The sequence below is a fragment of the Arachis ipaensis genome, chromosome B4, assembly GCF_059453495.1.
Source record: "Arachis ipaensis isolate K30076 ecotype BB chromosome B4, ASM5945349v1, whole genome shotgun sequence".
NCBI classification, from domain to species: Eukaryota; Viridiplantae; Streptophyta; class Magnoliopsida; order Fabales; family Fabaceae; genus Arachis; species Arachis ipaensis.
In genome coordinates this window covers 11,943,694-11,969,726 of record NC_142439.1, presented here as the reverse complement: position 1 = coordinate 11,969,726, position 26,033 = coordinate 11,943,694, and the positions used below count along the sequence as shown (strand labels likewise).

Genomic DNA, 26,033 nt, shown 5'->3' with positions numbered 1-26,033 from the left:
AAATATGCATACTCGCACAAAAACACACCACGTCAATTTTTTTGGCGTCAAAATACTATCTATTGTAAGATAATACAATAATAATTATAGATGTTAAGTTAAATAATAAGCCAATTTTATGTTATATATTTTATTTTTCTAATATTATTATAATCATTGATGATGAGTTTATATTCAAAAATCTAAATTAAAATAAAATAATAATCTCCCTTTCCCCCTTTATTAAGCGAAAGACCAAAATATGAGTGAGATAGAGATTAAAATTATTGTCACGGGGAAATAAAAAAGAAATTGTACATCCAAAATCTAAAAATTACTACGCATTTAAAATTAATTTTAATGATTAGTTCTTGAGTCTTTTTAATTATTATCTCATCTTGTAAGCAACAGTTCACTATGTTAGAAATAACAATATTGACTTTCACCAAAAAAAAAAAAAAAGAAATAACAATATTGACAAACGTAACGTAATATAAATCAATATATATATGGGTTGTGAGGTCAAAGGATAATTGAGTTACGTTATGGATTTGTTCTTCTTAAAAATTCATGGGTCAAATTGGGAGGTAACCCAAGCCGGCTTGCATGTTCTCATTATTTCATTCTGTAATATTTGTTTTTTTGCATGTTCAAGGGCGCCTTATAAATTCCAACACAAACCATGCCAAAAAATATAGACTCATCATAAAAAAATACTCTTATCTTTGTTAAAAATTAATATACCAAAAACATTATTAAGCTAAGATAAAGAGGGGAAAAAATGGTAGTTCGTTCTAATAATATTAGAGCATTACCATCATTATTATTAGTTCCCATTATTGTTGTGTTATTAGTTTCCTTAGCACCATGTTCAACTTCAGCTTCAAATTCAAAGACATTCATTCATTGCCTTGTAAACCATTCAGATTCTTCTCACCCAATAAGTTCAGCAATTTTCACACCAAGAAATGCCTCATTCACTTCGGTGCTGGATTCCTACGTTAGAAACCTTCGTTTCAACACGTCGACAACAAGAAAACCATACCTCATAATCACTGCTTTGCATGTATCTCACGTGCAAGCAGCCGTTGTTTGTGGTCAAAAGCACAACCTGCAAATGAAAATTCGAAGCGGCGGGCATGACTACGAAGGAGTGTCATATGTGGCTGAAGTGCCGTTCTTCATCCTAGACATGTTCAACCTGAGATCCATAGAGGTTGACATAGAAAGTGAAACAGCTTGGGTACAGGCTGGTGCACAGTTAGGTGAGGTGTACTATAATATTGCTAAGAAGAGTAAAGGTCATGGATTCCCAGCAGGGGTTTGTCCCACAGTTGGTGTTGGAGGGCACATAAGTGGTGGTGGCTATGGCAATATGATGAGAAAATATGGTCTTTCAGTGGACAACGTTCTTGATGCACAAATAGTTGATGTTCAAGGTATACTATATTAAGTATTAACTATTGGGGAAGCTCAAGTGGAGTGGATTTTACGTGAAGTTGATAGTCGAGAGTCGTTAGATGAAAATTTAGTCAAATCAGTTAAATTATCTAACGACTCTCAATTATCAACTTTACGTAAAGTCGACTGCACCTGAGTTTTTAGCATTAACTATATTATTTAAGAGTTTAAAAGAGACTTTTTTTTTTTTGTTAATATCCATTAATTTTCTATGATTATTTTTTTTTGTTATAAATTTTAAGTCTTAAATTTTAAATTATAGTCTTCATTTTAAGGTAGGAATTTATGTATAGCTGCCTTCGTATAAAATTGATATAATTAAAAATTATTAGATGATAATTTAGTCAAATATGTCAGATTATTTAATAATTTTTTTATCTAATTTTATATTCTAACTCTAAGTTTTCAAAAAAAAAATTTATAATAAAAAATTAGCTAATATTATTCTTGATGCACAAATAGCTGATGTTGAAGGTATATTATATTATTTAATTAAGAATTAAATTAGAAAGTCAAGATTTTTTGTTCAATATTAACTAATTTTTTAATTTTAAATTTTAAATCCTGTATTCAAAATTTTATAAAAAAATCAGTTTAAAATATATAATTTTATAATAAAGAAATTGACTAATAATGTTAGCTAATTAAAAGATGATTTTTTATATTTATTTATTATTATTTAAATCTGAAGCGTTAATTATTTAGTTTAATTTAAAACCAAGTGAACTAAAAACATGCATTATTTTGCTAATTTTTTTTACTCTATATGTGTATCAAAAAAATTTACCTAATTAAATTAATCGATTTTTCTAGAAAAACTTTTTTAAATCAAGAATCAATCAACAAAATAGTAAATAAACAAAGGTTAAAAATTTGAGCTATTATTATAGAAAAAATATATTAAATAATTGAAAAATGGTTCAAATCTTTTTTTTTTTTCAAGATCTAAATGTCTTAAATTTATAGTAACAGTGATTGAACTTAATTAACAGGTAGACTACTTGATAGAGAATCAATGGGCGAAGATCTGTTTTGGGCCATTAGAGGTGGCGGTGGTGGTAGCTTTGGTGTTGTGATTGCCTACAAAATCAAGCTTGTTAAAGTCCCAGAGAAAGTAACTGTGTTCAGTGTTTATAGAACCTTAGAAGAAAATGCCACAGACATAGTTTATAATTGGCAACATGTTGCACCTACCATTGACAATGACCTCTTCATTAGGCTTATCATGGATGTGGTGAATGCAACACAAAATGGAACTAAGACTCTTAGGGCTAACTTCATAGCCTTGTACCTTGGTGACTCCAAAACCCTAATTTCTCTCTTGCATGACAAGTTTCCTCAATTGGGTTTGAAGCAACAAGATTGCATTGAAACAACTTGGCTTCAATCGGTGCTCTTTTGGACTAACATCAACATTTCAACTCCTCTTGAGGTCTTGCTTGATAGACAACCACAATCACCAGTCAACTTCTTGAAAAGGAAATCTGATTATGTGAAGAAACCAATTTCAAAAGAGGGTTTGGAAGGAATTTTCAACAAGATGATTGAGTTGGTAGATACTATACTGTATTTCAATCCTTATGGTGGAAGAATGGCTGAGATTCCATCAACAGAAACTCCTTTTCCTCATAGGGCTGGCAGATTATGGAAGGTTCAGTACCAAGCAAATTGGAAAACTCCAGGGAAAGATGTTGCTGATTACTACATTGACTTGACTAGGAAACTTCATAAGTACATGACTCCTTTTGTGTCCAACAACCCTAGAGAGGCTTTCTTCAATTACAAGGATCTTGATTTGGGAATTAACCATAATGGTAAGAACAGCTATGTGCAAGGTAGGGTTTATGGGGTTGACTATTTCAATCAAAACTTCAATAGGTTGGTTCAAATTAAGACCAAGGTTGATCCTTCCAACTTCTTTAGGAATGAACAAAGCATCCCTACCCTGCCACATTAGGGTAATCATCATTCAAAATTATATTATTATTGGGAATAAAACTGGCTATTTCATGCTAGCTAGATATTATGTTTAGATTTGAAAATTAAAGTCCATGGGAAGTTATACACAAGTTAAATAATACTGTAAAGAATTTATATCAATAAAATATAAACTATGGGTGTTATATAGGTTTTTTTTTTTCAATAGTTCCATATATCAAAGCCGCTAACTATATTCATCAAAACTGAAAACCACCAAAAATTGAAATAACTTGAAAGAGGTTATTGGATCTCATTTCTAAACCTAACCAATTCAATCGTCAAAACCTTATATGCATAATAATAACATGTTTAGTTTCATTACATATATAACGTGTTTTATCAATATAAGTTACTCTTTTTATTAAAAAAAATTAAAATCTATTTGAATACTCAAATTGATCAAATCCCAAACCACATCAGCAACAAATTATATATATGTTTTAATTCTGTGGTTTTCATTGGAATGATTGACATCAACAATTATTACAACTTACAAGAGTGATCAAGTGATGACGAGAAACATATTAAAATCAGTCATTAAAATTAGATATTAGTATAAAATACATATTAAAAATAAGTTAAATTATATATATAATTTGTATATAAATATATATAATTTAACTTATTTTTAATGTTTATTTTATATTAATGTCTGATTTTAATGACTGATTTTAATGTATATCTATTATAGTTATTTAGATTATATATATAGTAATAGTAAGTTTAAATTTAGCTGCCAATGAATAATAGTTCAAATGGCATAATCTTTCCATACTTATCTAAGAGGTTGCGAGTTCGAGTCTTCATATCTTTGGTAAAAAAAAAAAAAGTTTAAATTTAGCTCGTTGATGCAAACTTAAAGGTGTAACCTAGTTATTATTAACTACTATATTATATCTCTTAATTAAGTGGCGAGGTTTTCATGTCTTTACTCTTGTGAATAAAGAATATTTCGTGATATCATGCATGTATTTCCTTGAAAAAAAAAAAAAGTTCTTTGATGCAATTTGTAAACAAAAAGAACGGGTCAATTCCACGGACACCTGCTAATGGCGGCTGATTCCCACTTTAAATGATACTGTATATTTAGCACTGTTGGCCATTACCGTGGCAATAAACTTTGCTATTAGCAACACATTAGATTTAATAATAATTAAAATTAAAATATAATGTCAATTTTAATTTTTAAGAGATTAATTATTATTAATTGTCAAATAATTATCCTACCTTTTTCTAATTCCCTTGCAATCAGATTCTAAAATCGCCACAACAAAAAATTATTTTTATTGACAAATTTTTAATAATAATAAAATAATAGTCACTATATATATATTTTATAATAATTATATATTTGTCATTATTACTGTATATTATAATAGTAATTATATATTTTTTGTAATAATTAAAAAAAATTATCGGTCATTATATAATTATTGCTAAACTTTTTTAGTAATAAAATAGGGGACCACTTTAATAAAGATAATAAAAATGTCTTTTTTTTAAAGATATTTACATGTATTATGTTATTATTGGACATTTTTATTAAACTGATTAATAATTTATTTTTTAATAAACCAGAACAAAATCGGTTTATTATAGCAATAATAATAAACCTAATTGTTTGCATTATAATTATTAGACTCGATTTGATCCGATCAAATTATACGATCTAAACCGAATATCTTTAAATTTTTTTATAAAAAGACAAATATATTCCTGATTTTTTGTTTTGTGGATATTTAAATTTCTAAAAATTTAAAAATACACTTAAATCTCTAAAAAATGGGTTTATTGTTATTATTATAAAAAAAATCGGTTTTATTCTAATTTATTAAGAAATTTAAAATAACTGATTCATTAATACGTCCAATAATAATGCAAAATGTAAACGTGTTTACAAAAAGACGTTTTAAGCGTCTTTATGGAAACATCCCTCTAATATAAGATGACTAATATCCAATTTCTAATAAATATATTAGCAATTATTTTTATTGTTGTTAAAAATAAAATAAATAAATGCTAAAATAATTTTTTTTAGTAGTGAATAATTAAATAGCTATTCCAATATTCAACCTACCACAAATTAAATGTTTTTTTTCCAGATAAAATATTGTTGGCCCAAAATTTCAGAAAGAAATTATCCCACGAATCTCACGTTATCTACCATTCTTATTAAAATTGATAGGGTCATCCGAATCACCCCTCCAATTATACACCAAACCTTTCGGCTGAATTATATTCGCACGAGTATCAAATAAATGGGCAATATCCATAAAACGATACATGTCGATGATCAGAAGAAACATCTAATAAAAGAAGCTACTTATACGTAGCCTTAAAGTATAAATACCTAAATTTTAAATAAAAAATTAAATTTTTATGTTTTAATATTTTCAAAAATAATGTATATTTTAAAATTTTACTCATTTAAATATTAAAAATAATTTAAAATAAATTAAGATTTTTATTATTATATGAACACATCAATATGACATCAAGTAAGGATTTCAACTGCTTTATTTCATTTTTCAACTTTTATAGTTAAATTTCTCGAGTCCAATTTCATAGCTTAGTTCCTTTTGCTTTGGCCCCTTTCTTATATAAGCAATCAGCATGAGTCTTCTGTTATGAGTGTGTGATGTTCAAGAATTACCCTTCAATTGGCACTAAAATCTTTTTGAATTACTTTATTTTACTCTTATGGCAATCCCTTGGATATAGTTTGCACTACTTGATGATAATTCCTGCACAAAAGTGTCAAAGTTTATAACCACATAGACTTTCCCACAGCAATGCCTTAAGCTTGTGATATATCTAATTCTGTCAGAAACTAAACATTTGGTTCTTTTCATTAATGAGATTCATTTATTTATTTCTTTTAAAGTATTCAAATTCAAGAGAGCCTCAGCCCACTCAATAACCTCCCTACACAATATAGCAAGTGAAAAGCATAACTTATATGATTTTCACTAAAAATCAAACTTATGAAAGATGAGCAAATGACCCATATGATAAATATTGGAAAAACACAAATAGTTCAACAAACGACCCTATTTAATGTCATAGATGGTTCAGTCTTAAGAAGAAAGTGACAACTTAAACCTGGTTTCACTTCAATCTTAAAAATGAGGACCAAAGGATTAAGTAGAAACTCCTTACACTCAGAAGGGCATACTAATAAAAATAATAGTGGCTAATGCAAAGGTAATAGTTACAACACACACATCAATTTTAACTGTTAAATAGTAAGTTCTTATTGCGAATATAAGAAACACTTAATATAAGATCAATTAATTTGTACTGTCCAATACAGTAGCAAATCTAACACTTTCGGTTCAGGATGGGGAGGAATTTTCCATTTTTACCCTAGATAAGCACACACTTAGCAGTAAAAACTAAATAGAATAAACAATGTATCCAGAATAAAATGAAAAAAGATACTTCAACTGCTAATAACTTGAAACTAAAAAATATAATGATATAATCTAAACACCTAGCAGTAAATATAATAACAACACAATCAAAAGGGAACTCAGCTGAGACAACAATATACAGAATTATCTCAAATATCAAATGCAGGGGGAAATGCTCTAAATGTTAACTGTGTAGTATTTCATTTATCAAAACCCATCTTATAATAAAAGGGATTGGCAAGCGTTCTTAATAGCTAAGTCTTATATGATATATTTCATACCAATACTTTTTGTATATAAGCAAGGAATGGATGGCTTACCTCTTTTCTAATCTAATAAAATTTCGTTTTTTATGAATAAATAAATTAACTTGTCCTATAAAGACAAAAATCTCTTATTAAAAGGCAGCAGTTTTGAACCATTCACTCATTTATTCATAATTAGAAATCAGTCTCACAAGAAGGATTAAAAATGTGACCTTTCTCCATACAATGGTGCAACATCGCCGATAAAACGGCCATGTATCAACAGAATATCAGAGTCCCGCAAAATTACAGCTGTTGGTTTTTTCGTGGCATTCCCACCCTCTTCTTTCCCTTATCTCTGTCCAGTTCCTTCCACACTTTGCCAAAAATTCATTCAATAGTCCCCTTGTCGACTTTCTGTACAACAATCGTCAAACACACATGCGGCATACATGGTGGACCAAAAGGAAACAAATTATGACCAAAAACATCGTTAAATAGTACAAGCACAACAAGGGTCAGCGTAAACAACCATTTAATTTAGAAGCAGCAGCTCATAGAAACACCAAACACGGGATGAAATCTATAAAAGAAAACAGAGACAACATTCATTATTAGTAGAAAACAGGAGAACACTTTTTAACAAAAATTTACGATAAATAAATCATTTAAAGCATTGAGAGATTTAGAAAACAACAAGTGAATTCAATCAATTCAAAGCTACAAACTATGTTAAATGCAATAAAGTAGAAGGCACATTACCCCAAATATTCTCTTCAAACTCATCTGACAACCATTTTGCAAGAGTTAGCACAGGACACTCACTTTCAGATTGGGAACACTAGAAACCATCACCATAATGAATTCAGCTATCAACTTATATAAACATTTGGAAAAAGAATGAAGATTTTCCCAATGCGTGCCCAAAGGACAATCATTAAGGTTTTAAAGTTATCAATGTATTGAGTTTCAAAGGATTCCACTAACAAAGATCTTAATGGGTTCCCTTAGGACACACAATAGCAAAACCTTAAAAAATTGTGATTATAATATGTTAAACCAATATAACAGTCAGAACATTAAAGCATATATATGCATAAACTGAAATAATTGATGCCAAAGAAATCAACGAATGAATATCATGGAATTCCATACTTATAGGATGAGCTCAGGCTTGGATGCTGAACAAATTAACAGAACAAAGCTAAGCAGATAATAAAGGAGGATTGCTGTTCTGAAACTTCAGCAAAACAGTACAATCAAAACAGATGATGATAACATTAAAAGAAGGTTCAAGTTGAATTCTCAGTAAATCAAACTACAATCTCAACGAAAAAAGATTTTTCAATGACAAATTATTGGTATTCAGGCAGCAGACTGTGAGACCACTTAACTGTTGAACATCAGTATTCAGATATACAATAATAAGGATATCAACCAGTATTATGAAAATCAGGAAAATTGATACTCCAACCATTCCAAAATATCTAATACTTTGGAATTTTTGGTACATTTAATATTTAATGTATTGGATACAATTCATGTCTAAATGCATTGAGTAATCAATGAACCAAAATTCCAAAGTGATAGATATTTTGGAGCGGAGGGAATATGTGAATACAGAAAACCTAAATTTACAGGAATAATCTATCACACCAGTTCAATACCCTAAATCTTAGATAAAACAGAGTAATGTAGTCTTACCTTTTCGATGAAATGCAGAGACTTCCGAAACCATTCCCTCAAAATGAGGGAAGCCATGCAATCCCATTACATTGATATTTTTTATAAAAGATGAAATAATATTAATAAAAGATAGATAAAAAAATCAATAAAGATAAAAGAATAAAAATAAAAATTCGAACACAAGTCACAGCTACAGAAAAAAAGGTTTTAATTAAGACAAAAAAGGGTTAACCCTTGAAGGTCTTCATTTTTACAAACTCAATTCCTACAACATCCAACAAATCCAGTCAATAAACTAATCTACAACAGAGTGAGTTCTTGTGGGTTTTCCATAGATTGTTTGAGAATAAGCTCAACTCTCCTCTTCTTATCATCCCTCTCGTCTTCTCTACCAGCCAAGGCCGCTGTTCGTGAAGCATCCTTCTTCTGATTCCTCATATCCAAGGACTCGTGGATAAGCTTTTTTCCAGCCCTGAACTTGAAATAAACAGTAGGTCTCACAGCTGGAAGAACTGTTCTCCCTTGCATCCCATCATCTTCGCACAAAACACCACTACTCCTCATCATCTCAATTGCAGGAGCAAATGCCTCCAACACAGAAACATGATTTGCAATCATATCAACATCATCAGAAAGCTTCCCCGGCAAGGGAACTGGAGAAACATCTTTGTTATCCACAGGAGCCTTAAGGTAAGGGTTCTTATCACCCCCTTCACCTTCTCCTTGTCTAAGTGAAGCACCACCACCACTCGGCACAACCACATTCGAAGTCGTATTGCGTGTTTCTACTGAACCACTACACAACAACAACCTCTTCTGCAAGCTCAACAACGACCTCTCAGCCTTTCTACGTTGCCTGGCCTGTTCAACCTTGTCTTCCCGGGGATCACAAGTCCTCTCATCCCACATAGGCGTGTGAATATAAGTGTGAGGGTCCGGCAATGCCGGCAACCAAGGCGGTATATGCTTAGAAGGTGGTGCCTCCCCCATTTGCAAGAAACTAGGGATAACTTTCCGCTGCCGAATCACTGGAAAATTCGGTATTGGCTGAGCAAAAGGAACCTCATCACCGCAATTCACAAACCTCATAAGATCCCTAACAGTTCCTGAACCTAAAAGGCATTGACTTTGACCAGAACCTATGAAACCCTTGACCTGTTCTAAATCCTCTAACCCTAGAATCAAATCAAAGACACTACATTGCGATCTACCAGCAAGGTTAGCATAAAATTCAGCAATTTTCCCCAAGTCAATAAGGTACCTAATTGTGACATCGGAAAGTGCTTCGATGGCGGAATTCTTGACGCCATTAAACCCTGCAGATTCGCAAATCTGTGCCACGGCTATTTGAGAAACCGCACGCCCAAACTCGTCAGATGAAGCTCTTCCTCCAACTCCTCCATGGTCGATGGTCCGTCGATTAGGGTTTCCTAATTTTACACTTTCTAATGTAGGATTGCAACACTGAAGAGAATAAAACATTGTTTGGTGTGAAGATTGATGAAGTTATGGGGTGAGAAAGGTCAGAACAATTAATCAATAACCAAGTTATCAACATTCAACAATTAATCAATAACCAGCATCCAGCAATAAACTGAACAATAAAATGAACCATTAAACAGCAACCAGCAACAGCAAGGCAGCAAGCAGGACATTTCCAATATAATGAACCATTAAACAACAATAAAATGAACCATTAAACAGCAACCAGCAACAGCAAGGCAGCAAGCAGGACATTTCCAATATAATGAACCATTAAACAACAATAAAATGAACCATTAAACAGCAAGCCACTGAGCCAGCAACAGCAAGTAGCAACAAATCAACAATGCATTTGTCTGTAAGTATTAACGTGGAAAAAAAAGGCTATAAATCAACAAAACTTAGCAACAAATCAACAAATCAACAGCAAGTAGCAACAAATCAACACTAATGAACAGAATTACCAGTAAACACTAAACAGCAAATAGTCAACATTACCTGAATCGGTGGCTCGGGCTCCATATTGACTTGGGAGGAAGGCTGAGTGGGAGACTGGGAGCTGCCGTGCTGGGTTGAACTGATGGGTTAGGGTGGTGGCGTCTCAACGGCGGCGGCGTGGTGCTGTGCTGCCGTGTCGAGTCGGTCGGTGGTGGCTTCGTGTTGGCCTGATGTGCGACGGGCCGAAGGCTTCGCGGTGGTGGGTGGCTGGGTGCGCAGGTCGGCAGGTCGGCAGGTGTGGCTGGGTGCGCAGGTCGGCAGGTGTGGAGATTTGGAGAAGAGGGAGCGATGAGTACTGACAAGGTTAGGGATTGGGGATTTGGGGGTTAGGGTAGACGCTCACACTCGCGCAGTTTCGTTTGGGAGGTGGGGGTCTGGGTCGCGCAGTTTCGTTTGGAGGGTGGGGGTCTTGGGGGGTGGGGTCGCGCGTGTTTCTTACTCTCTTAGTTTCAGCTACTACTCACTCCTTCAGCTCATTTCTTTTTCATGCATTTCAATTCCCCGTCTCACGTTTCGAATGAAACTATTTCAATTGTGTCTGCATCTTTATTACTAGCAAAGAAGAAAGAAGAAAGTATATCATAGCATCAACACCAACCACAACCACAACGTTCTCTAAAATGCATCAATGCAATCACAACCGTTGATTCTTCTTCTTTCAAAATCTTGATCTACTTTTTCAGTCAACAACGACGACGGCGAGAACGTTATAAACGACGACGTTTTAGGGGTTTGTGGTGAACGGAGACAATGGTGGAGACGTTGGAGGTGCAAAGCGACGAGCAGAGGTCGCTGCTGTCGCCGGATTCGAACAATGGCGACCGTTCATGGCGGTTGAACTTCGAAGGGTTTCAGATGTCGTCGCCGCACGCCGACAAGCAAGTGAAACCCTCACGTGGAATCCATGACTGCTACGGTGTTCTAGGTACAACACAAATTATAAAATCGAAATGGAAAAAAAAAAAAAAGAGAAGGAACAAATGAAGAAATAAGATGAAGATAAATTGAGTAATGATTCTAATTAGTACCTTAATTTGTAAGTGATTCAAATTAGTACCTCACATCGCTACTTGTCAGATCCTAATTTGATCGGAACTTTACTAGTTTGAGGGCGAATTTGAGGATTTACTGACAAATATAAAAATTTTGTTATAACCTTTTTGGATTTTCTTTCGGTATTGGTTTTGTAGTATATTTTTTTGGAATCTGCTTTTTGTTATGATATGGTGTGGTTAATTTATTTATTGTGAGTGGGAATCTGGAATTTGCTTTCTACGAATGGTTGTAGTCAATTGCGAGCTTGTGCTTCTAGAGTTTTTGCTGTTTCTGTGTGTACGAGAAGGATTTAAGCTCCCTGTTTTATATTCTTTTGTATTCTCTTTTGCTATAAGAGTATACTGATACTATTTAGGGTTAGTTTTTCTCTTTCCGATGGTGGATTTCGTTCAAGGTGAAATTTCAGAGTTTGTCGTAGCATTTATGTTTGTTTGGCCTGGTTTGATAGTATTTATTGGAATTTTGTGTTTTGGCTTAAGGGTCTGGGACTCTGGGTATAAAGTGAAGGTCCTTGTGGAGATTTGGGTGTTTTGGGGTTCTTTCCGTTTGCACAATATGTTAGTAGCTTTCGGTGATTGGATTGTACACTTTCATGCTCCATGTTTTTAACTTGAAGAAGTTGCATGAAATGAAACTGGTGTATTAGGTTTTGATTTGGATTTTGGATCTTTGCCTTGTGTCTTTAAATGGAGTTTTGTTGCTTCTGTGATTCCTGCAGATTTATGGAAGGCTTTGCTTTTCAAGTTTACAATCTGTCTGCTTGTTTTCATATGACTTGCTTACTGTGTTGTCTGGTTTATGGAGACTTTTTTCTTATTATTTTTGTGGTCCTTTAAATCAAGTTTATTTGTACTTGAGCTTTGAGTGTGCTACTGAATTTTCTTCATCCATGAATTCTTATGTGAGGATTTCTTTCTGAGAGGAGGTTAATTATATTTCTAACAAGTTTATTTTGAATGATGGTATCTGTATCGAACTCTTACCTACTGAAATTTGAAATGATATTTCTAAAAGTATTCATTCCTCAGGGCAAGAAGATGACATTGCTGAGTACTATCAGCAACAGGTTGAAGTGCTAGAGGGCTTTAATGAAATGGATGCCTTGGCAGAACGTGGTTTTATTCCTGGGATGTCAAAGGTCTATATTTCATTCTGCTTTCTATGTTTCCAGCTGAGTTTTCCAAACAAATTGATGTCCATATAATTGACTAGAGTAAAAAGTGGTTATATAAATAAGCCACTATTGAAATATATTTTAACGTTCCAAATACATCAGTGCCTTTGGCTGAATATCCAATTTTGTGTACAGGAGGAGCAGGAAAAGCTAGCAAGAAGCGAGACGTTTGCCATCAGACTATCAAATGTAGCAAACATGGTTCTCTTTATTGCTAAAGTCTATGCATCAATCAGAAGTGGTTCCTTGGCCATCATTGCATCCACTTTGGACTCGCTTCTTGATCTCCTGTCTGGATTCATACTCTGGTTTACTGCATTTTCCATGCAAACACCGAACCCATATCAGTACCCTATAGGAAAAAAGAGAATGCAACCTTTGGTTAGTTCTCCTAATTTATATTCTTTTTGAGAATGTCTGAATATCAACTTATGTTCTTGCCTGTCATACAAAGAGTTGGTATTTTTCTGTTTCCCTATCTTCTTGGCTCTTGGGATTTATTTTATAATTACAATATAGTTTGGTTCTGTTGTGTAATTGTGTAATGCGTACATATGTTCCATGGATAAAGCATAAAAGAAAATTTCATCGATAATTCTCTAACGGATAATCATGTTTTCATCTTGCCACTAAATATTGAATTGAAAACTGGTTGCAGGGGATTCTTGTTTTTGCCTCTGTTATGGCAACACTAGGATTGCAAATTATTTTGGAGTCAATGCGGACACTAATTATCAGATGTAAGTTGATTATTGGTTATGAAGTTGACATGCAAACGGATAACAATATATCGTGTTTCTCTAATCTAATCCATTGCATAATAACAACTCCAGGAAAATGCATTCAGCTTGACCAGAGAACAAGAGCAGTGGATTGTTGGTATTATGCTTTCAGTGACGTTGGTCAAATTCCTCCTAATGATCTATTGCCGCTCCTTTACTAATGAGATTGTCAAAACCTATGCCCAAGATCACTTTTTTGATGTGATCACAAATGTCATTGGTCTCATTGCTGCACTTTTGGCAAATTATGTCGATGATTGGATGGATCCTGTTGGTGCTATCATTGTAAGTGAATATTCCGCCTTTGTTTATTTTATTGGTTTGAACTGTTATTTTGTTAGCCATAGAAAAGGACACACAAGTCTTCTGCCAAACTCTCCATGAATTTATGTTAAGTTCTGATTCATACCTAGGAGTAAAAGCTAATGAACCAAAAATATACAAAAATGATATTTTTATTCCTCACATTCATTGACAACAGTGACCATCTCTGCATTAGCTTCTGCTGTCCTCCTGTATTTTTGCAATTTATTCCTTTTTACGGAAATCAATATCCTGTGCAAAAGGGACCTGGTTAGACGACTGCAACTGTCAAATTAGCCTCGTAATTTCTGTAGTCTCTCTTCCATGAATTATTGCATGTTATGATGGTTTGATGCATAAAGCATACCTTTTATATCATACTCTGACTTCTAAGATTTAAAGAACAATCATTAGTCCTTTTGAGCAGTACCATATTGTGATGGAAGCGATGTCATATTATCACTATTTATGTTTACTTGCCAGCCTATATAATAGCTTGTAACATATAACTTTCAATTGCCTTACTTATGGTTATGGCTGACTCTTCTACTACAGCTGGCTTTGTACACTATCCGCACATGGTCATTGACAGTGCTGGAAAACGTGAATTCCCTGGTTGGAAGATCAGCTGCTCCAGAGTATCTTCAGAAACTAACATACCTCTGCTGGAACCACCACAAGGCCGTGCGGCACATTGACACTGTGCGTGCTTACACTTTTGGGTCTCACTACTTTGTTGAGGTTGATATTGTCCTGCCTTCTGATATGCCCTTGCAAGAGGCTCATGACATTGGGGAATCGCTGCAAGAAAAGCTTGAGTTTTTGCCTGAGATTGAACGCGCCTTTGTTCATCTTGATTATGAGTACAGTCACAAACCTGAGCATGCCCAATCCCATTGATAGCAGCAATTAGGAAATGCAATGCCTTGCCATCAATTGTAAATGTGAACCATTTCACTTGGATTCAACTCTAAAGTTGCTAATCTTTCCACATAACCCTGTCATGCACATAAGTTCTTAAATCTCAACTTGGTAATAATATGCCCCAAGTGTATGTCATGATAGGAAAATCATGCAGAGATCCTTGAACATCCCAGAGTACTATAGTAGCTGAAATAGAATCCTTGCTTCTACCTCTATTCAGGTACAGTATCACCTTTGTTTTGTATCTCAATATAGGGTGCTGGTTAAAATGTGCAAATATAATGTTTTCCTTGGACCAGTTTCATGATTTAACTATAGGATGTGCTATTTTCCAATTGTCACAAATCGTTTACCAAAAAATATAATAATCAACTTCAAACGTGAATTAGAATTACTGTTTACTAATTCATACCAGGCTCCATATCTATTTCACAGCTAGGACAGGTAACTAAAACATTAATAAATCCATAGTTCAGATTCCTGGAAAATAATTGAGACTAACTAAAATACACACAACCGTTGAATTGTTCTACCCAAGACTCTAATTGCTAAATTTAAAGGGATTGGTACAAAAATTAAGCAAGAAATAGTTACATCTTCAACTAAACACCATTTGAAAATAGATGAAATTGGATAAAAGAAGGAACCGTTACTTACCTACCAACGATCTAATCCAATTGGACCATTCGTTTGCACTGAATTCAAAAATAAAGAGTTGAAATTTGAACCAAAAATCAACCATAGAAATTAGGAAATTCCTATTCATATGAGAATAAAAAACACTTGGCAACTACGAAAGTTTAAATATTCCAGCCTATCTATGTAAGCAACCAACGGAATTTTATGTAAAACCCCGTAATATATGAATAGATAAACCTCCCAAAAAAAAACTAAATAAAAATTAAAAAACAAGAATTCAGGTATTCCGGGATTGATGAAGCGTTTTGCACATTACGCTGAAATGTTAATTTAACCAAAAGACTTTGGAATTTTCAGCTGAATGCAAAAGTTGAATACGCTAATTAAACCCAAAAATACTGGCATAACATAAGATATAAAATCAGCATATTCTAAATTGAAATAGTCTCTTTTCTTCCAAAAAATTCAAAAAGTTGAAATCGAAAAGAAGAAAGACAAAGAGGAACCTGCAACAAAAATTGGAGCTTGGCTACAAGACATAAGTAAATTCATAAGCAAGGGGATCTCATGATAATTTCAGCCAAATCTCCTCTGTTCTCGCTTGCATTGCTCACCACACGAGAATTGTGAGCCATAGAAAGCTCTATTCAGGCATCGAAAGGTAACTTCATAGTCTGGAGAAACTTAAAATACAGTAGAAGAAATTTTAATTATCACTTTTCAATGTTGATAGGATGGACGGTGCAACGAAGCTGGACAAGAAAGAGAACCATGTCATGTCCTCAAAAGAAAAGGGTCCAGTTACGAGCTCACTAAGGACCCCACTTTCAGATGTCCAGTCCAATACAAGAAGTAATATTCCAGGTAAATTTACAAACAACTTATTGAAACCAGATAGCTTGCTATTCAGTTTCCACACTCATTTTGTATCTTTCTTAAATGAGTCGTCTATAGATGTATGGTTAAATTACAATAAAAGGATAAGGATTTTATGGCTTTGGTTTATAATTGGAGTGAAAAGGGATCTTCACATTGTCAAAACGGTTTATACTATCTACTCTTAACTTCCACTTATTAATTACGCAGGTGACGAAAGGTGTTGTAGTTTCAAGAATAAGAGGAAGGTGAATGAACTATGTAGCAACGAATGGTTAAGCTTCACAAACAGAAAATGTTTCGATTCTTTAGCTAATGAAATAACTCAACAGAAAGAAACAAGTGACATTCCACGCTTAGGTAAGAACCATATAAATTCATATAAGTGTAGAAATACTTTTTATCAACCAAATAAATCTTTCCATCATAGAAGGTTTCAAGAACATTTTGCATATTAGCAAGTTGTTGGGGTCAATAGTTTTTGGCTAATATAAGTCTAATTATAGCTACCTAATACAAAAAATACAGGATTGGTACCACCTATTCAAAGAATTGCTGAAGAGCAACCACGCAGATTTTTGGATAACAGCTTTACCAGTGGTTTTAGAACAACTAATGTTGCAAAAACTATAGACATAAATGGAAAACCCAGCATTCAGACAACAGAGGACACGCTGTTCTTGGGGTCTAATGTGTTGTCACAGGTGACTTTATCAAGAGGTAATTATCATAAACAAAAAATTCGAACCAGAAGAGTTTTGTGATTATGTATATTAGACTGTGAAGTGTTATTTTGATATTAGATGACTCAAAGCATGCTAGGATGAAAAGAGCAGCCAAGATAGCTAAGAAAAGGAAGTGTGTGGGTGTTGCTTCCCAACAAGGTAAACATACCATACTCTGTAGTAGAGTATTCAAAGAAATTTCCTTCTTTCCAAGCAAGAGCATCAAAATATGTTGCATCGACTGATAGCCATGATTATAGTTAGTTAATGAACAAAAAAATTATTGATATCATAGGTTATCCATGTGACTCATAAAAAATTTTTCGTACAGAAGTTACTATTTCATTAATTGACATCCTAATTCATAACTAATTTTTCAGCTTGTAGTAGAGATAATACAATTTATGATAACAATGAATTGGGACTACAAAGGCATCCAGCCTATTAGGTTAAAGGATCTTTATATATATAAGCAACTATTGGTTGCTGATACATCTATTACTCATTGGAAACCATTAGGTGTTTTGGTTTTGTAATGGCCATAGAAAAATTATGCAATGTGTTAAAAAGAAAACATATTCTTGGATTCTGAATAACAATATAAATAGTGACCTTCTTAGTATATGTAAGAATAGTAAGATAGCTTCGATTATAGGAGAAGTTAGTTAGCACATAGAAAAATTAGTGGAGAATACGAGTGATTATATCACATGGTGAAATTTTAAAAGATATACAGAAATAGGTATATAATAAGGTGAGTTGTTATGCTATTTAGAAAAACACAAATATAAAGTAAATACTTATACACAGGTAACCAATTGGTTTAAGGAATTGAAACTTCTTATCATTAAATATAATGGTATTTTATTTAATCTTGGCTTGGAGCAATATTGTAATGTAAAAAAATAATGAGATCAATTTAATTAGAACAAAGGTTTAAAAGAACAAAGATAAAATGATGTGATAGATTGGATGCTGAATGATTATTAATGCTATAAAAAATTAGTAAAATTGTGTAGCCAATGCATGGTGAAATTTTATATGTATAAAAAATAAAGTATAAAATTTCAAAAACCAATTATTAGAAACTAAGAATTATTAGATTTACAAAGTCATTAGTATCTTATGATTATATGAGTAATTAAATAAGGTGTTATCATGTGATCTAATTAATAATGACTCAGCTTATTCTTATAGTTGTGGACATGGATCATCATGTTTAATACCAAAATTAAACATGAATTGATACACTCGAATTTATGTGGGTCCACACAATATGATAAAAATATCAGCAAAAGAACTTAGGCATACATAAACCCAAGAGGTAGTTTTTTTTTCTTTTAAAAGTGCACATGTTTGATTGTTGAAGGTATGGTAAACAATTTAGGAGTTATACAAATCACTTTCAATGTAGAGGACAAGGAAAATCTAATGGAGTATGCAGTTGATGGATGTATTATAGATCAAGGTCAATGTGATGGAAGAAGTGAAAATCAGATTAAGAGAAATGTTTCTATACCGATTTCATCAGTCAGCCAATGGCCACTAAGTCCACCATTAAAAGGTAAACGAGTAATAACAAAACTAATGTAGATTGAAGTAAATAGCTAGACGTATCTTTTGATATTAAACACAAAATGAACTCTACAGGGGCAGCACGAAACGCGAGAATTGAGAGAGCATTCATATTAGCTAAAAAAAAGCAAACCATAGTCTCACGCACCCAAGAAGGTAACAATCACGAATAATAAATACAACTACCAACTCAGCCATGTTCTTACACAACTTTAGATCATACTGTCTACTATACGGGTGAAGTGAAAGTGTCTAAATTTTTACATAACTCTAATTTTTTGCTCGCAGGAACTATGCCTGCAAGCAAGGGCGGTGCTAGGCACAAGGAAAGGGGGGCAATGGCCCCCCTAATTTTAATTTTTTACATGTAAATTATATGTAAATTTTAGTTTAGCCCCCCTTAAAATTTTATTTTAGTCTTATTTTATTGTATAAATATTTTTTGCCCCCCTCTAATATTTCTTCTAGCTCCGCCCCTGCCTGCAAGCACATTCACCACACAAACCATAGAAGTGAGTTCGATGGAAGGTATCACAATCTTTTTGAATTATTATATAATAAATTGAAAGGCAATTGTTATATGTTATATGCACAGTGATTGAAAAAATGTTGCATCATGATCCCTCCACTTAGGATTCATAATGAGACATATCCATATCACTAATTTATTCATAGTTGAAGTGATTAATGGAGTTGCTAATACTCTAAAATATTTAACTTTTTATTAAAAAATTATTTGATAGAAAATATATAATTAGTTTGCAGTAGTTTAAACTTATTTTAGTTTTTATTAAAATTGTGTATTTTAACTTTCAAAATTACTGCTTCACTAATTAGATAATTTTAGCTATAACAAATACTTAATTTTCTATGTTATACATAATACACATATAAATATTAAAGCAGAATAAAATAATGTTATTTTCTTGCTTTCTTAGCATTACATTAAGAAAATGTCAAATTGTAATAGAGAAGTAATATGTGTATAGCCGTATAGGATTAGTGAGTAGCTATTTATCAAAAAGTTACAAATGCATCAACCCACCAATTATTATAACCCCAAAAGAAAAGAAAAATTGTCAATTATATCTAACGTGCTTCATAATTGGAAAAAAAAGTGTATACATAGTTACCTACTTTAATTTCTTTGTGTATAAACTATTAAAATATATGAATAAAGAGTAAAAATAAATCCTATGGAACTAATTTAAACTATTCATAGAAAGTATAAAGAAATAAGTGTTGTTTAGTAGGATATAGTAGTTAGTGATTTTGTGCTAAAATATAAACCCTTTTTCTCCTTCCCTCTCAATAATTTAACTATAAAATCACCCCATTAATTTTAATAGATAAAACTCAGTCAACGTAATTAGATCATCAAAAAATGAAATATGTCATATTTAAATATTTTTTTCTAAATAAGTAATAATATATATTTTCTTAATAAAAAAATAAAGAAATCTTTTTTATTTTATATCAATAATTAAAATTAAAAAGATATATATTTTTTTCGGAGTCATAATTTGAGAATTATAGAAATTTATAACTTACTTATTTTTGGCTTTTTAAGTACGTTATTTATTTATTCTGTATTTCTTAATTATTGGTGAAATAAATTTACAATTTTGATCTATTCTAAGCGATTAATGTAGTTGCTAATACTCTAGACAACAACCATATTCAACTTGATAAGTGTATTATATTACACTTGATGATTCTTCCTAAAATCAAATGTAAAGATGTTTTTTTTTTTTAAATTTAAGTATGGTGTATGTATATTTATCAATCACCCTTAGAATAGGTCAACCAACATATACTAGAAGGTATAGAAGGCAACTAATGGACACAAAAAAGAGTCTTGATATCTCCAAACGCATGCAAGATGTGTTGAGCTCTTTGTATGTAGTGTAGTATTTTTAGTTTAGGGCATTATTAAGAATTTATATTCACCCTCACATCCATTAATTAATAATTTAAGATTATTCAGCTAAGATATCTGGCAACTGTGTTAGGAAGTGACAAAATTCTTTAATAAAAGTTTGGCCTACTTTATTGTTTACCACTAATTACAAAAATGGTTGGAAAAAAAATAAAGTGGTTGCCAAAGGTGGAGTAACATGGGTTACAAAAGAAAATTATAAGATAGAGTTTAAATAATTTTTATTCTTAGGGATTACTATTTAAAGCGGGCTCTTATTTACAGAATCAAATCAAAATATATGAATTTATTAAAAATCACGTTTGGTACTTTGTATGTTAGGCTCGGTAAGGACTCCAAGACAAAGACCTATGGAAGCTGATAAAGACTATTGCAAGCAAAATTGTGGTATGTTATGATTTGGTGGAAGGGAGCATTATTGGGAGTTACGGGTTTATAACTCTAACAAATCTGCTAAACAAACTGCATAATTTTTTATTTCCACTATTGGAACCTTAGGTTCTTACCATTCAGTTTCTTAGTTGTTAAGTCAATCAATTTACGACTAATTAGGTTACTTTTTGCACCGTTAATTATCAAGAGTTAACTTCACAATGCAGGCAATAAGGCATCACACAGATCTAACACACATTAAGTCTACTGAACGGTCAAATAAGGGTATGAGCTTACTTAATTGAATTCAACATAGAGTCTTATTTAATGAAAGTTTTAGGCAGAAAAAAATATCTCAATCCTATTTTTATATTTTGTTGGTCAATATGCAGAGTATGTGAACATCGGATATGCAATATATGAATGTGAACATTACAATGCTCTATATTAGTATGCTGAAAGGTTAAACAAAAGTTACAACACAACAGAACCGAAATTCACATTATGTTGTAAAGGAGGAAATGTTCAACTTCCACAATTACAAGAGGCCCCGAGAGTGTTGTATGATTTGTTGTAGAATAATACCCCTAAGAGCAAGCATTTTCGGGATAACATCAGAGCTTACAATAGCATGTTTCAGTTCACATCAATGGGTGCAAAGATAGATTGTGGCAGAAGTCAAGCAAGAGGGCTACCAACATTTATTCTTTGGGGAGAGAATTATCATCTAATAGGTAGTCTGATTCCTCCAGAGGGAAACATTGCAAAATTTTTCCAACTGTATGTATTTGATACTCATAATGAGATTGAAAATCGCATGGCAGCTATTCGGTAAGTTTTAGGGTTATTTCTTTATAGAATAGGTTTAGGATTTGAAGTTACTGTTGGGAGTTTTTGAATAACAATGATCCTATTAAAATCTGGTTGTACAAATTCTGTTGTCGTAAATAGGGGTGAACATCACAAAGAGATACATGAAGATATTGTTAGAGAATTGAAACAGATGCTTGATGATAACAATGTACTGGTGAAGGCATTTCACATGGTTAGAGACTCACTTGCACGAGAGTCTAATAATACAATAAAGCTCAGGCTTTTGGGTAAAAGGGGGAAGGATGGTAGGTGATACAACCTGCCCAACACGGATAAGGTAGCTGCATTGATTGTGGGTGACTTTGACATAGATAAAACTGATAGGGACATTGTGGTAGAGACACAAAGTGGAAGGTTACAAAGGATTAATCAACTCAATCCTACTTATTTGGGATTACAATACCCATTGTTATTTCTATTTGGAGAGGATAGTTACAAGGAAGACATACCTTTCAACAAGGGTAATCAAAGTGGTAGCAAAGGGCGACAAGAGGTTTCATTAAGAGAATTCTTTGCATTCAGGATACAAGAAAGGTTAGCTGATGGATCTTCTTTGTTATATTCTAGATGACTATTCCAGCAATTCTTGGTTGATGGGTTCTCCATCAATCATCTCGCTTAAATTATATACTACTTGATCAGGAGAAACTCAGATGTGAGATGTACAAGGGTATAAAGGAAGCAGTTTTGTCCGGGAAAACAACACCTTCATTGCGTGGCAAACGTATTATATTACCATCGTCATTCACAGGTGGCCCAAGATATATGATTCAGAATTATCAGGATGCAATGGCAATATGTAAGGCTGTCGGTTATCCAGACCTATTCATTACATTCACATGCAATCCTAAGTAGCCCGAGGTAGAAGACTTTCTTAAGAACAGAGAATTAAATGCAGAAGATAGACCTGACATAATATGCATGACATTCAAGGCAAAGCTGGATTTGATGATTAAAGATATTAGAGCAAACAAAATTTTTGGCAGAGTTTGCGCAGGTATGTCTAGAGACGAAATTAAATTACATTCGATTAATTGTTATTATAAATATTGTGTCTAAAATTTCAGTGTCCATGCATTTAAATATTGTATTGGATTTAGCTTATCTATGTCCTTTTGTTGACACAGTTGTATACATAATCGAATTTCAAAAATGGGGACTACCACACGCACATATACTATTGTTCTTACATAAGGATGACAAGTTTTCGACAGCTGAAGACATTGACAAGATCATATCTGCTGAGATTCCAGATAAGGAACTAGACCCTGAATACTTTGAAGCAGTGGAAAAGCACATGATGCATGGTCCATGTGGTTTAGCGAGAAAAGATTCACCGTGTATGGAGAATGGAAAATGTGTACGTCATTTCCCTAAGCGTTTTGTCGATTGTACAACTATTGATGATGATGGGTATCCAGTATATAGGCGTAAAGAAGATGGAAGAAATATCAACAAGTATGGGGTTGACCTTGATAGCCATTATGTGGTTCCACACAACAGACTACTACTTATGAGATATGGCGCACATATAAATGTGGAGTGGTGCAATCAATCAAGATCAATAAAGTATTTGTTCAAATACGTGAACAAAGGTCATGATCGCGTAACTGCTTCCTTCTATAGAAGTGTCACAGCGTATGCTGAGTTAGATGAATATGATGAGGTGAGTATGTATTACGATTGTAGATACATATCACCATGTGAAGCGGCATGGAGGATTTTTGGTTTTAACATCCATTACAGAGATCCATCTGTTGTGAGATTGGGTTTTCACTTACCCAATGAACAGAATGTGATATTCAAAGACCACGAAAATCTGGAGGATGTTGTTAGAAAAGCATCAGTGAAGGAATCTATGTTTTTAGGATGGTTTCAAGCAAACAAGGATTATGCAGAAGCAAGGGCACTGACCTATGCTGAACTACCAACTAAATTCGTATGGAAGCCAGATGAGAGGGTTTGGTTGCCTAGAAAATCACACTTTGTTATCGGAAGGATTTTCTATGTACCTCCAGGATCCGGTGAAAGTTATTATATGCGGCTATTGCTCAATTTCGTAAGAGGGCCAACTTCTTATGAGGACATTTGTACTATAGATGGTGTTTTATATTCTACTTTCAAAGATGCATGTTACGCACGTGGCCTCTTAGATGATGACAAAGAATATATTGATGCAATAGTGGAAGCAAGCCACTGGGGATCGGGTACATACTTGAGGAAGCTGTTTGCAATGCTGTTGTTTTCAAATTCAATGGATACACCAGAACACGTATGGCAGAAGACATGGTATCTGTTATCCAATGATATACTTCATAGGCAGAAGAGGCTGCTTGACAATCCAGGTAATTCATTGTCGCAATCTAAGGTTTTGTATTTTTAAACTGAATGGAATGTCAATATCAGTAACATATTGATATTTATGTTAAATGAAAATTCATTGTTAACAGTGCCATATGTGTTTGTAGGATTTTTCGAGAAATTTTGTTAGTCTATGTAAGTATATTGTGTATAATAAAAAATTTAAGAAATGAGAAGTTTTTAGTAGCCATGCTAATCATAATTGGACTTAGGTGTATTATAGGATATAATTAGCAATTCAATGAATAGAACCAAGATTCCATAATGGACATGCAATCTTATCTTATAAGAGAGATAGTTATAGTGTATTCAATAAGTTGTCTTTATCTAAGCAAATAGGATAAAATTTAATATTATTTGGTTTTATTTTTTTTTCTGGTTACGTAACTGAAGTTATTCTTCAAGATTCATTCATACAAATTTGGTCTTTCTATTGACAGATTTATTCCTTTCCGATGATGAACTGAAGGAGTTAACGTTGATAGAAATTGAGAGAACACTTAACTCATACAATAAAAGTCTGCAAGATTTCTCTCCGATGCCAGTCCTAGATATAAGCCAACTGAATAGTCAATTATATGCTGATGGAATGAACATGTTAAAATACATGACCAAAAAAATTTATTTAAATAATATTTAATTAATTTTATTTTTTTTGAAAATAGCATTCTACATATGAAGATACAAAAGTAGTTACTTATTTGGATTATATAATAAATATAAATTGCAAATCTCTGATATTATTTTTTTCTAATGAAGAACTTATTATCATGGTTTTCAAAACTAATTATATAAAATACATAATTATCTTCATAAGTAAATTTGTCAATCTAACTTCTATTATAACGAATTTGAAATTTTCAATGAATTTTTACACGGCCATCTCATAATTTAATAACAATCCATTAAATATTAGAATATTAGCTTTCAAATAGTTAATTTAGTCTATTTATTTTTTCCTCTTCATTTGCAGTAGTTAGAAAATAGAGTATAATTTCTAATAGCCTTTTTTTGCAAAACACATATTCGAAATGAAATGTTTTATATAGTCAATTACATGCTGATGGAATGCACAGGTTAATTTCTGATGAGCTCCGCTATGATAAAAGACAGCTAGCTCTAGACCATGCCACCTATTTGCAACAACTAACCGACGAGCAATATTTTGTTTATAAGATAGTCATGGATGCTGCCGAAAATGGGAAGGGTGGAGTATTCTTTTTGTATGGGTATGGTGGAACTAGCAAAACATTTGTTTGGAAGACTTTAGCAGCTGTATTGAGATCTAAATCACAGGTTGTACTTACTGTTGCATCGAGTGGTATTGCATCTCTTTTATTACCTGGGGGTAGGACAGCACATTCACGTTTTTCAATCCCACTCAATCTAGATGAATTCTCAACATGCAATATAAGACAAGGAAGTGCATTGGCCGAACTGTTGATAAAGACAAAGCTTATCATTTGGGATGAGGCTCCTATGGTAAATAGATTCTGTATTAAAGCTCTTGATAGGACAATGCGTGACATCTTAAGATTCAAGAATCCAAACAGTCTTCACCAGCCATTCAGTGGGAAGATAGTTGTTTTTGGGGGGGAGACTTTCGACAGATATTGCGGTGATCCCTAAAGGGACTCGGCAAGAGATTGTTAACGCCACTATAAACTCATCTTACATCTAGAATGATTGC

General features: G+C 32.9%; 5 protein-coding genes across 5 annotated transcripts; 4 read left to right on the top strand and 1 right to left on the bottom strand.

Moving 5' to 3' along the window:
- Positions 1-568: 568 nt before the first annotated feature.
- Positions 569-3,568, top strand: LOC107638950 (FAD-binding Berberine family protein). The gene is made up of 2 exons (XM_016342350.3): positions 569-1,418; positions 2,433-3,568. Exons 1-2 carry the CDS (start codon positions 761-763, stop codon positions 3,395-3,397), a joined length of 1,623 nt encoding a protein of 540 aa, XP_016197836.1. The 5' UTR covers positions 569-760; the 3' UTR covers positions 3,398-3,568.
- A 5,326-nt stretch (positions 3,569-8,894) lies between these two features.
- LOC107638951 (transcription initiation factor TFIID subunit 8-like) lies at positions 8,895-11,236 on the bottom strand. The gene is made up of 2 exons (XM_016342351.3): positions 10,745-11,236; positions 8,895-10,228 (listed from the first exon to the last, which is right to left on the bottom strand). Exons 1-2 carry the CDS (start codon positions 10,766-10,768, stop codon positions 9,065-9,067), a joined length of 1,188 nt encoding a protein of 395 aa, XP_016197837.1. The 5' UTR covers positions 10,769-11,236; the 3' UTR covers positions 8,895-9,064.
- Positions 11,237-11,494: 258 nt separating this feature from the next.
- Positions 11,495-15,318, top strand: LOC107638953 (metal tolerance protein 11-like). Its single transcript, XM_016342352.3, has 6 exons — positions 11,495-11,669; positions 12,829-12,938; positions 13,110-13,355; positions 13,633-13,737; positions 13,808-14,041; positions 14,615-15,318. Exons 1-6 carry the CDS (start codon positions 11,495-11,497, stop codon positions 14,957-14,959), a joined length of 1,215 nt encoding a protein of 404 aa, XP_016197838.1. The 3' UTR covers positions 14,960-15,318.
- An 879-nt stretch (positions 15,319-16,197) lies between these two features.
- Positions 16,198-17,671, top strand: LOC110270906 (uncharacterized). Its single transcript, XM_088484372.1, has 6 exons — positions 16,198-16,283; positions 16,356-16,486; positions 16,709-16,858; positions 17,027-17,218; positions 17,302-17,382; positions 17,604-17,671. The coding sequence occupies exons 2-6, from the start codon at positions 16,357-16,359 to the stop codon at positions 17,669-17,671; spliced, it is 621 nt and encodes a 206-aa protein (XP_088340498.1). The 5' UTR covers positions 16,198-16,283; position 16,356.
- A 4,087-nt stretch (positions 17,672-21,758) lies between these two features.
- LOC107636092 (uncharacterized) lies at positions 21,759-25,972 on the top strand. The gene is made up of 7 exons (XM_021122339.1): positions 21,759-21,940; positions 22,061-22,227; positions 22,294-22,475; positions 22,625-22,781; positions 23,050-24,327; positions 24,784-24,940; positions 25,420-25,972. The coding sequence occupies exons 1-7, from the start codon at positions 21,759-21,761 to the stop codon at positions 25,970-25,972; spliced, it is 2,676 nt and encodes an 891-aa protein (XP_020977998.1).
- The last annotated feature ends 61 nt before the right edge of the window (positions 25,973-26,033 follow it).